The sequence below is a fragment of the Vicia villosa genome, linkage group LG6 (genome assembly GCF_029867415.1).
Source record: "Vicia villosa cultivar HV-30 ecotype Madison, WI linkage group LG6, Vvil1.0, whole genome shotgun sequence".
Classification (NCBI taxonomy): domain Eukaryota; kingdom Viridiplantae; phylum Streptophyta; class Magnoliopsida; order Fabales; family Fabaceae; genus Vicia; species Vicia villosa.
Genome location: NC_081185.1, coordinates 97,714,701 through 97,728,153, shown reverse-complemented (window position 1 = coordinate 97,728,153; position 13,453 = coordinate 97,714,701). Strand labels below are relative to the sequence as shown.

The following is a 13,453-nucleotide window of genomic DNA, read 5'->3' as shown; positions in this document are numbered from 1 at the left end:
AAAACTAAAAATGGAAATGAATTAGTCATATAATAAATTTTTAATTATTTAAGTATAATATTACTACTATTTAAATATAGTGTCATTATTTAAAGTAAAATTTGAAGATATTGAAATATAAAATTTAAAAGATCTCAAGCATGTAGGCTGATGAATAGGATATAAAAAATTTATTTCAATAAAGAAAATAAATTGGTTAAGTTTATTGTGGGCCGACAATACATTTATAACGATTCAATGTAATAACATTTTTAAATAGAAAATGTACGTAAAATACCAAAAAATAGATAATGTACATAGATAGTGCACATAACAAAGAATCGAACCTGGTAATGTTATTTGGAATCAGTAGTATATGTTATTTAATATTAGACCCATTTATTCAATTTGAGGCCCTAAAAATTTGGAGGCCCTGTGCGGTGGCACTCCTTGCACACCCACAGGGCCGGCCCTGTCTCTATGCATTAAAATATCATTTAATTATGACCTTAGAGATTATGCGACACATGTATTAATTTCTAAGTTAAGAATGTAGTAATTGCAAAATATGGGAGAGAAAATAGTCGTTGTATTGTCGGTCTAAACTCCGACCCTCATAATTATTGAGTTTGATGAGTAAATATAAATAATAAATTACTTGATCGATATGTTCTAATAAAATAGAGTCATGCTAACGAGTGCCCCACGGGCACTAGTTAAACATTCCTAATAAAGAAAATATTACTTATTCAATGCATTGAATACACACAATATTATTTTGAAACGTTAATTATTTATGTTTTTAATGTATTGAATACATATATTTTAGGTAAAAATTTATCTTTTTACTTTATTAAACAATGCTCAACTTATCTTTTTAATCTCTTAACCAATGCCCCAGGGGCACTCGTTAGCATCACCTAATAAAATATTAGAACTTTGTATTTATTCTAACTCATCATTGTGAAATTGGTTTATAAAGGGAACGTCTCACTTTTATAAATATTTTCTTACTCTATTGTAACACTCAAAGTTTGTATGTCTAGAAAAACAACCTATAGTATTAATAATTTGTACTACATAACATCAATGCAAGTATTTCAAAAGAGTACCATATTAAAATTTTCTACAATAATACAACTAATAACTAATGACTACTATCGATAATCAAACTAAGTCTTCATCACAACGGAAAGATGCTAAAATGGGTGTTTTGTGCCAAAACCTCTTGCTTCTAAACCGATCCAAATACTTTTTTACGTGAAAATATAATAAAAATAGTCGGTGACATTACCACATGTGAAAATCGATACCCTAGCTTTACAAGCCAAGTAGAACTCAGAAGTCGATTAGCATTACAAACGTCCACCGCCTATTTACACTCCTTATTTTCGAGTATAATTTTACGAAATCAGTGACAAAATCATAATCCTTTTCACAAATATGGTTTTACTATATGACCTACCTCCATTGCATGAAAATCTTTTCCACCAAATATGGCTTTACGGCTGGACCTACCTCTATTGCATGGAAATCCTTTCCACCAAATATGGCTGTACGTTACGGCCTTGTTCTTTTCTTCATATGCATAAGTGGTTCAAACCTAATATTTTTCACACTATGCTTCTTTAGAAAGATACTATTTATGGTAACATTATCATTATACTCATCATCATCAAATCTCTTTAACGCATAAGCCGTTTCTCTGTTAATATTCTAAAATAAGATATTACACTATCTATAATATACACGAGACTTTTTTTAAAAAATAAATAAATATTAGAATATATATTTTGTCTACTCATTCTAATAAATCTGCTAGGGTTTCTATTAGACATTGTTGTAATGTTAAATGGTAGTAAAATATGTATTGAACAGTATATCCAATGGTAGTAAAATATGCATTGAGCAGTATATTCAAATAATTAATTAAATATAACATAAAATATATTTAATATAATTGAAATTAAACAATACAAGTGATACAATACTTATTTAAATTGAACATCTAAACATGGAATTGAAAGAAATTACTTATTTAAATTGAACATCTAAACATAATAATTGATTTTGAAATGCACCAAATTCTTAAAGATTAATTTTGTTTAATATTTTTTATTAATTGGTGATAAATATTTATTCATTAAAATAACGATGTTAAATAATTTTTAAATATTTATCAAATTTTGTTTAATATTTTTTATTAATCGGTGTTAAATATTTTTTCATTAAAATACCGATGTTAAATAATTTTTTTAAATATTTATCAATGAAAAATAAATTTTGAACCTTTTTTTAGTGTACGGATAAAAAATATTTGTAATACCCCGACTCTCCGATGCCGGTAATTGTCATTAATTGGTAAAATGATAATTAAAGGATACACTAGTCTTGTTCCAATTGGATAAGTAGTAGTATACATATATACTAAGTGTGACCCTAAGAAAGTAAGTGGATTAGTTAGAATCCAACTAAGTGGCCTTTTGGTAATTACTAGGGGTGCTCAAAACCAAACCAACCCAATAGAAAACCGCAAACCAAACCAAACCGAAACCGCAAAAAACCGCATTTGCTTCGGATTAGTTTGGGTCATTTTTTAACAAAACCGCACGGTTCGGTTCGGTTTGCGGTTTGTATTTTGTAAACCGAATCAAACCGCATTATGTTACAACCTAAATTTTACTTAACTCACATCCAACCCAAAATTAAACCTATTATACATTAGCCTTATGAATACGAACAATTTTCTCATCCTTTCACATATAATTTCAGTCCAGATCTTCTCAAATCTCTAATAACATTATTTCACCTTCTATGTCACATACATCTTCCCTTTTCTTCTATAATCTTTACTCTCCTATATTCTTTCTTTTTCACCTTCTCATTTTTATGTAAATGTTCCGTATTTCAGTTTCATTTTTATCGCACATCTTCTTCTCTAATCTCTCAACACTTTTTCTTTTTCTTTTTCACCTTCACTAATCTTCCGTCTCTTCTATTTTTTTGTTTCATTATAATAATTTTATATTGTCTTATGCTATTATTTTATGTTTAATATTCCACTTTTGTCTAATTTAATTTTTACATATTACATGGAAAATTGTTGTCAAAATATGACGAGTTTTGTTGTTATTTGTTAGTGTATGAATGTCTAAATATAAAATTATGTTGTCATATATATGTGTATGTATGGCTCAATAAAATATTTGTAAAAAACCGAACCAACCGAACCGAACCAAACCGCATTAGTCTGGTTTGGTTTGGTTCGGATTTTTTTTAAAAGTCAACCGAACCAAACCAAACCGCACTATTTTTTCTCTTGCGGTTCGGATGATTTTTTTCGTCAAAACCGCCCAAACCGCACCGCGAGCACCCCTAGTAATTACCACTTAGTTGGAGGGCATTATGGATTTTAAATAATATTTGCATGGACTTAAGGCATGGTTAGTAGAGATATCTTTTCCAAACCAGAATTCTTGGTAAGAGAGGAAGGTGAGAGAGACATAAGCAAGGGAGAGAAACTCACATTCATCACCATCTTCTCCATTTTCGCAACTCTTGATACAGCTCCACTAAATCAGGTATGACTCTCTGCTTGTAACTCCGATCATAACGATTCTGGTCTCGTTGGAAAGCTAACGAAATTCTCTTCGATTTGCACATATGGTTCGCGTTCATAGCTTCTGTTTTGAAGGAGAAAAGCAAGCTTGAAGTTGGGACATGCATGCTGATTGTGTGTTAAAGAGTGGTTACGGGTTTGATCATGTTAGAGGTGAAGAGTTGATCAAGGAGGAAGCCTAATGGCTGCATAATCATCATCTCAACCTTCTTTTTAGCAAGGTGAGTCCTTAGTTAGATGCTTTGGGGTTGCATGTGAGGGTTATGATTGGGGCTTAGGGATTGTGAGATAATTGATAAACATATGATGCTAAGTATGCTAATTTTTGTTTTAATCCTTACATGCTGGTGGTTCTGATTATATAAATATGTTAGAAATTCGTTGGAATTATATATATATGATGCAGGGGATCAATTATAGAGCAATTGGGGTTGGTTTAGAACCCTTAAAATGCAGAAAATTGATTCTGCTTTAGGGTAATCGGTTACTGGCTTCTGGGTAATCGGTTACTCTGTAGAAAATTGCGTTACAGGGCATTTTGCATGCCAGTAACCGGTTACTGGATTCTGGGTAACCGGTTACCCTGGGCAAAAGTGCAAAAATCAGCAACTTTAGAAATTCGTAACTTTTGCGTCGTAAGTCCGTTTCGCGCAAACTTTATATCGTTGGAAAGCTAGCGACGTATACTTTCTAATAAAATTGGTCCCTAAACCAAAATATTTGATTTAATAATATAAGAATCCTTCTTAGTGAGACTTGTCTATCGAGTATGTGTACATACTAAGGTTTTATATGACCATGGGTGTGTTAATTTTGTTACATGTGAATTATGTATAGTTAGACTGAATTAACTTCATTATTCTTAATTGCTATATTATGCTGAAATGCGAATGCTATATTGTGATGAGATATGAACATTCTATTAATGCCTGTTGTTTCGGTTAAACAATTGGGATTGTATACTTGCGTGTTTTGGCGCTTGATATGTGTGTATGCTGAATCGAAGTAGACCAGGTACTAAGTTACGATTCGGACCGTGGGTCCTGGAGTTGTCCGTGGGACTGCCCTGATCATGGATCCCAGAGGCACATACCTGAACTACCGTTGCAGTGTGCTTGTGAGTGCCGTACGGGGCTTTTTACTCACTTGCTGTGTACACACTCGCGTGCTCGGTTTGATGGCGTTATACGGCTAAGTAAGCCTACGCATAACAGGTAAACCATCTCTAGTGATGCCATGTAGGTTACATCATTAGGTTCCTACCCGGATGGGCTCATGCGTCGAGACGGCGTGTTGCACTTGCCGTTAACACCACGTGCGTATAGATGGTTAATGGGACGGTGTCGCCTCTTAGGCAAAGTCATCTCGCAGCCATGTAGGCTTGTGCAAACCCATTTAACCACTCTTTCCGGGTGCTTGTGCAAGTCTCTTGACAAATAGGCATGGGTGAACCCACCAAGGGTGTGTTAGTAACTTAGTAGTGATATTAACATACTTCTGGATTCCCCGTATATGGATGCGGGTTTTGCATACTTGGTTGCTTATATAATTGTATATCTGCATTAATCGTCCAATGGTGGATGATTCTGTGTTTTCTCTGTACTTGTACCGGATATGAGGATGAACCCCGGATCAATGGTGGATTCGGTTTCGATGCATGTACCCTGTAGATCCGAGTGGACCCATAGGATAGGAGGACTCACTGAGATTTAGTAATCTCACCCCAATCAACTTATATTTTTTTCAGGTGCAGTTTAGTAGCGTTCGGTCAGTAGCAGGTTTGGACTGAAAACTTAGAAGTGGTGATGGCTCGGAGACCTCGTCAGATCTCTTTTTCCGCTGTGCAGATCCATTGAAGACACATGTTTTGTTATTCATAGTAGAATTTCATGTTGTACTCAATAGGGATCTCTCTCTATAACTATAGCTTTTGTATGTACTCAATATCAATTTTTAACGTTTCATGCATAATATACTAGTCATTTATGTGTGGGGTGTTACAATATTTGTCCAATGTTTCTTAGTAATTATCGATGACAAATATTTACCGAGTTTTTTTTATATATACTCTCAAATATGTTTCTAAAATATATCAATATCCCTTTAAATTTAAATATTCACCAATTTGTTTTGTTTTAAATATATACTACAACTCGTATATCATAACTATTTTTCATTTTTTATTGAAAAATATGTAAAAGTTATTAAATTTAAGTAACTTATCTGTACTTAATCTTTAGTATAAATTATAATAATTAGTTATAATTATTGTTTTATCTTGCTAAAAACTCTAAAATTAGCCAATTAATTAATGATAATTATTTATTCAATGAATAATTTGTACACTCTAATAATTCTTTTAGTCCTCATTTTCAGAAAAATGATGTGACAAAATTGAAGTGTAAACATTTTTTTATTAGCGTATTATAATTTATTTTAAAAAATTATAATAATAAAATTTATTAATTTTAAGTGTTTTGTTCAAACTTTTGTATGCTCTAATAATTTCTCTAGTGATTTTTTTTATTAAAAAAAAGCACATGTACAACTTTGATGATGACCTCGTTAAAGCAGAAGAGATACTTCCATAAGAACTCGCAAGACCCTTGAAGGATGTTAAACAAACTTGTGTTCAATACCTTCCTATGCTTACTTGCTAGAATTAAAGGGTCAGTTTCATAACGATATCCTGATAACTAGTCACTTAGAGGCATGGACGATTCATGTACAACCTTAATGTTGCATCCTTGAAAGCATTGGGAAGAATATTACAAACTTAATGTTCCAACCTTAGTGCCAATGATGGCGTTTTGGGTGTTGATTGAGGCAACAAGCTTCCAGGGGTCTCTTCTTCCATCAAACTTCATCAACGATTGAGGCTTGAAGTTCTCGAGTACTGGGCTCCAATATTTCATCAAAGAAAAGTTAGGGATCCAGGACTTTCATCTTTTTATTAGGGTCGACCTCTTGGTATCGTTGTTGAGGGTTTATGACATTTTATTCTAAGGTTTTATTGTAACAACACATTTCGTCCATAGTAACTCTCATCGCTGCTATGGTAGGGTTGTATTCACCGACATGGCTGTTACTTCTTTGGTTCCTCGTCTAATCACCATGTCGAGGATGGCGTCGGAGGCAGCTTGTGATGTGATCTTGAGTTTGGCCTAGGTTAATTTTCCTGATGCCCACATTAGGCGTCAATTTTATTTGCAAAAAGCATAATGATGTTGATGACCATGTTCACTGTGATCGTGAAAGGGTCTCTATATTCTGATTATTTGAAACTTGAGAATATCCTTTAGACCCTTTGGGTTGAAGTATTACTAAATGTCCCATTGGGCCAGGCTATAGAGAGGAAACCATTTTCTCCTACTTTCTCCACAAGTACATGGGAGTAGATGGAGTACCAATCTCCTAAGTTGAAGGATGCTTACCTTCCTTTATGGCGTGATAATACTAACTTTATCCTTAGTGATTCCATTGCCATATGTGGGAGATAGACAAAGTGGTAATCTTAGGATTGAATTAGGTGAGTATAAGCCATGAGTCGGACAACCTGAGGTAAAATCTACACAAGTACTTCTAAGTCTTGAGATGCTTCTTTGGATTGACTCTTTCCAGACCTAATAAAATTATCAAAGTCCAACTACAATTCTTCAAGTAAATAAACATTTTAAGAAGACATATCCCTTTATTACGGGATCATTACCGCCATTTAATAGTATTAAATACTTTTTTTTTGGTATTTTGAGCTACCAAATAAACTTTTCTTACAAAATATAGAATGACAAATGAATAAAACACTACAAGAAAAGCAAAGTCTAAGAATAATTACTTTGCCAAATCATCATACAACAGTATTTGATTACTTTTTAATTACTTATTTTTTATTTTAATTAATATTTACTTACTATAAAAAATGTTGTAATTTGAATTTCTATTTATTTGATTAATATTTAATTTGAATTACTATTTGATTGACCTCTAATTATAAAAACAACAATATTTTATTACTATTTGATTTCTATTTAAAAACAATATTTGATTACTAAGAAAAATTGTTGTAATTTCAATTACAATTAAACTGATTTCTATATTTTTTAAAACAAAATACTTGATTACCACTTGATTTCTATTTATAAAAACAACAATACTTTACTATTATTCAATTAATATTAAAAACTTTTGTAATTTGAATTACTATTAAATCTATTTCTATTTAATTTTAATGCCTATTTAATTGATTTCTATTTTTCAAAAACAACAATATTTAATTACACTTTGACTTCTATTTTTAAAATATCAATACTTAATTTTTATTTACTTACAATAAAAAATATTATAATTTGAATTACTAGTTCTTTAGTTAATTGATTTGTAATTTGTAGAAAAAGTTTTGTTATAAAACAAATTCAAAAATATAAAAAAATCTAAATCAAATATTTTATGGATAAGATCTGTCATATTTATATAATTTAAAATTTATAAGATTTTTGGAAAAATTAAATTTTTTTTTTAAATTTATGACAATTTTATAATTTAAATAACAAATTAAAAATTTGAAAAACAATCATTGTATAGCATTAAAGTAATACAAATAGTTTGTTAAAATATTTATGTTCATTTCAAAAAATAATCAATTGATACGTTGACTAAAGAAATTAGAAAAACAATTAATGGATATATTTTATGCATAACAATTAATGGACAGTATCAAAATAATTTTTAAAATATTTATGTGAGTTTCAGAAAAAATAAAGATTTTTAAGAATAACCAAATGATGCGATTGATTAAAAATTTAGAAAAACAATCCATAGATATTTCTTGACATAACAATGAATGAATAGTATCAAAATAAATATGTTAAAATATTTAGGTTAATTTTAAAAAAAAATCAGAATATTTAAATGATACTTTGACTAAACCACCTTATATATACTACTACTATTGATTACAAATTCAATAGCTATCTAGGGCATCATAAACATTACAAATTCAATATGTCCATCACCACTTTCGATTACGCTCTCCCTTGCAAAACACACAATAAGTACGATGTTTTTTTCAACTCTTTCATTATTCACACAATGATTACAAATGTTCCTTCCATGCTCGACAAATGGCTTTTAAGCATCAAGCCTTACCTCAACGACAGCGACAACGTAATCGTCGGGTTGGATGTTGAATGTCTCCTCGCCAAACGTCGCAGTATGCCAAACACGACTACTGTCCTTCAACTTTGCATCGGTGGAGAATGTCTTATTTTTCAAATTTTACACGCCTCGTTTATTCTAGAATCACTCATTAATTTTTTGGGCAACAAAAACTACAAGTTTGTCGGTGTTGGAATCAAAGACGGCGTGGACAAGCTTCTTAGAGATTTCTCCTTGCGTGTTGTAAGCTTTGTTGATCTTCGCACACTTGCTGCAATAAAGATGAGTGACAAAGCTTTGAAATTTGCAGGGCTTAAAAAATTGGCTCTTCGTGTTGGTGGTATAGAGATTGAGAAACCAAAGAAAATTACATTGAGTAATTGGAGTAATTTTCCACTTACTCTTAAGGAAGTTGAATATGCATGTCTTGATGCTTTTATCTCTTTTGAGGTTGGAAGACTTCTTTTCTTATTATAGGGTTTTATTGATTTTTATGGCTTTTATTCATCGAGTGAAAGTATTGAAGATTTAATTACATATCAATATATCAAGAATTTTATAAATTGTTCATATTATTTACTTTAGTCTTGTTAAATTTACGTATAGTTATACTTTGTCATCGTTTTTATACTTGCATATGCAAGTCGTGTTTTAATATAAATATTATAGTATGCTGAAGTTTGGCTTTGAGTTTTTTACTTTCTAGACATAAGTTTGAAATTATAAAATGTTATAAGTTCAATTTTGAAGTTTTTTCTCAATCTTGTTTTTTTCTCAAATAAATTTCATTGCCGGTCATTATTACAATATAAGTTAATTTTGAAGTTTTGAATGAAATCTTATCATCTATTAATGATTTATATCTTATTTAGTGTATTTTTATTTGATTTGAATTAGAATTAATTTTAATTAATTTTGTATTATTTATTTAAAAATTAAATATGATTTAATTTTACTAAAAACTTAAATTCGAGCTAGATGATATTTGATTATGTGAAAAGCAATCTTTTAAAAAAATAAGATTTAAAATGAAGGGTAGAATTGAAAGAAAGAAACTATATCAAAACTTAGTTTGTCTTCTATATAAGGGGCCAACTAATATAAAACTAAAAATATAGTCAGAATTTAAACCTCCAAACTTTTAATAAAAGATGAGAATTTTATAATAATAAAATATTTAGAGTAAAATATATTTTCTTACTGAAATATATCATAAAAAAGTTAGGTTGAGCACTAAACCGGCACATATTATACGCTTCCATATATAGATATACATTCAAATTTAAATTAAAATTAGCTTAGATTTGATTTGATTTTTTAAGATTGATTAAGGATTCTTTCAGATTTGATTTGATTTTTATCGTTCCATGTTAACTTTAAATTTGATTTTTTAAACTTTTTTTTAGAGATTACATAGATTACTTATTTAGAATATGAAATATAATTTATAAATTTAAATTATCCATGAAGTATATGTATAGTTCGTTTGATAACTAATGACTACTGCATCGATAATCAAATTAATGGGTGTTTTATGCCAAAATCTCTTGCTTCTAAACCGATCCAAATACTTTCTTACATGAAAATATAAATAAAAATGTGGGGTGATATTACCATATGTGAATATTGATACCCTATCTTTACAAGCCATGTAGAACTCAGAAGTCGATTAGCATAACAAACGTCCACCGCCTACTAGCACTCCTTATTTTCGAGTCTAATTTTACGGAATTAGGGACAAAATTATAATCATTTCCACTAATATGGTTTTACTAAATGACCTACCTCCATTTCATGGAAATCTATTCCACTAAATATGGCTTTACGGCTGGACCTACCTCCATTGCATGGAAATCCTTTCCACCAAATATGGCTTTACGTTACGACCTTGTTCTTTTCTTCATATGCATAAGTGGTTCAAACCTAATATTTTCCACACTAAGCTTCTTTAGAAAGATACTATTTATGGTAACATTATCATTATACCCATCGTCATCAAATCTCTTTAACGCATCAGTCGTTTCTCTGTTAATATTCTAAAATGAGATATTACACTATCTATAATATACACGGGACTTGTTTTTTTTATAAATATTAGAATATATATATTGTCTAACTCATCCTCATAAATTTGCTAGGGTTTCTATTAGACATTGTTGTAATGTTAAATGGTAGTAAAATATGTATTGAGCAGTATATTCAATGGTAGTAAAATATGTATTGAGCAGTATACTCAAATAAATAATTAAATATAACATAAAATATATTTTATATAATTGAAATTAAACAATACAAGTGATACAAGACTTATTTAAATTGAACATCTAAACATTTTAAATGGAATTGAAAAAAATTACTTATTTAAATTGAACATCTCGACATCATAATTGATTTTGAAATGCACCAAATTCTTAAGATTAATTTTGTTTAATAATTTTTTTATTAATCGGTGATAAATATTTACTCATTAAAATACCAATGTTAAATATATTTTTTTTAATATTTATCAATGAAAAATTAATTTTGAACCTTTTTTTAGTGTACCGATAAAAAATATTTGTCCAATATTTCTTAATAGTTATCGATGACAAATATTTACCGAGTGTTTTTTATATACACTCTCAAATATGTTTCTAAAATATATCAATATCCCTTTAAATTTAAATATCCATCAATGTGTTGTGTTTTAAATATATAATACAATTCGTATATCATAACTATTTTCATATTTATTGAAAGATATTTAAAAGGTTTATGTAATACCCGGTATTATATCGTCCGAATTATTATCATTAATATAATGTGATATGATTAGTGAGACAAATATAATACGCCTTTTTATTAGTAGGCTTAATGTAACAATTAGGCCAATTAGTAACTATGGGGACATTATAGTACTTTCACCCTTAATATAGAATTGCGACTTGTTTGGATCCCTCATTCTTTCCTTGTCCAAAAACAGAATTTTGAGAGGGAGAGAAAGAGAAGGAAGCGTGGAAAGAGATGAAGAGGAAGAAAGTTCCAAAAACTTGGTCCAAGCTCACTTCTTGCATGCACCAGAATTCTGTCCAAACCTTGTTCCTTTCATCATCTCCATCTTGCTACAGCTTCATCATCATCTTCTTCATCTCTAAGGTGAGTCCTTAGATAGAAACTTTGGGCTTGCATGTTGGGGTTTCCAATTTGGGGTTTAGGGATTATGAGTGAAGTATGAATTATAGATGTTAATCATGATAGTTCTGCTATAATCCTTGTTTACTGATGTTTCTAAATGCATTTGTGTGATACAATTTCGTTTGGACTGTTGTACAAATGTAGGGGATCAATTATAGATTATTTGGGACTGGTTTAGAGCTCCCAAAATGTAGAAAAATGATTCTGGTTCAGTGTAACCGGTTACGGGTTTGAGTGTAACCGGTTACGCTGTTGAAAAACTGAGAATCTGAGCATTTTGCGTGACCGTAACCGGTTACGGTTCCTGGTGTAACCGGTTACACTGGGCGCAGAAGGAAAAATTCAGTAGTTTGGGAAATTCATATCTCCCGTTTCGTGCGTCCGTTTGATGCGTACCATATACCGTTAGAAAGCTAATTAAGTATACTATCTAGAAAAATTAGCTTTGGTGTTTAAATAATATTTTTCGGCATATCTGACATGCCTTCAGTTAAAGTGCGACACTGATATTATGCAAATTATGTAAAGTTAGACTGAATTAGCTCACTATTTTTAACTGCTATGTTATGCTGGAGTAAGAATGCTATATTATGATGAAATATGATCATTCTATTAATGCCCATTATTTCGGTTAAATAATCGGGTTTGTCTGTTTGCGTGCTTTAGCGTTTGTCTATGTGTGTGTGTGCTGAATCGAAGTAGACCAGGTACTAAGTTACGATTCGGACCATGGGTCCTTGAGTTGTCCATGGGACTGCCCTGATCATGGATCCCAGAGGCACATACCTGAACTACCGTTACAGTGTGCTTGTGAGGGTCTGGAGGCATTTTACTCACTTGCTGTATACACACTCGCGTGCTCGGTATGATGGCGTTATGCGGCTAAGTAAGCCTACGCATAACAGGTAAACCATCTCTAATGATGCCATGTAGGCTACATCATTAGGTTCCTACCCGGATGGGCTCATGCGTCGAGACGGCGTGTTGCACTTGCTGTTAACACCACGTGCGTACAGATGGTTAATGGGACGGTGTCGCCTCTTAGGCAAGGTCACCTCGCAGCCGTGTAGCCTTGTGCGAGCCCGTTTAACCATTCTTGCAGGGTGCTTGTGCAAGTCTCTTGACAAATAGGCACGGGTGAACCCACCGAGGGTGTGTTAGTAACTTAGTCTAGTGGTATTAACTTACTTCTGGATTCCCCGTTATGGATGCGGGTTTTGCATGCTTGTTGCTATAAAATGTGTAATTGTTTGAGGCAAGTCCAATGGTGGACGAGTCACTTGTTGCTCCGTACTTGTACCGGAAGTGAGTATAACCCCGAATCAATGGTGGATTCGGTTTTGATTGCATGTTCCCTTTAGATCCGAGTGGACTAATAGGATAGGCGGACTCACTGAGATTTAGTAATCTCATCCCATTCCAATTATTTATTTTTCAGGTGGTTCGAGGCAAGATCGCGGTAAGGGAAAGATGGATTAGATCTCTTGGCGATGCTTGGATGTTTCTTTTAGTTTCTTATCATGCTTA

The 13,453-nt window shown here is 31.5% G+C and overlaps 1 protein-coding gene across 1 annotated transcript; it reads left to right on the top strand.

The window, feature by feature from the left end:
- The first annotated feature begins 8,686 nt into the window (after positions 1–8,686).
- On the top strand, positions 8,687–9,229 carry LOC131614199 (uncharacterized). The gene has a single exon (XM_058885821.1). It carries the CDS (start codon positions 8,687–8,689, stop codon positions 9,227–9,229), a length of 543 nt encoding a protein of 180 aa, XP_058741804.1.
- Positions 9,230–13,453: the final 4,224 nt, after the last annotated feature.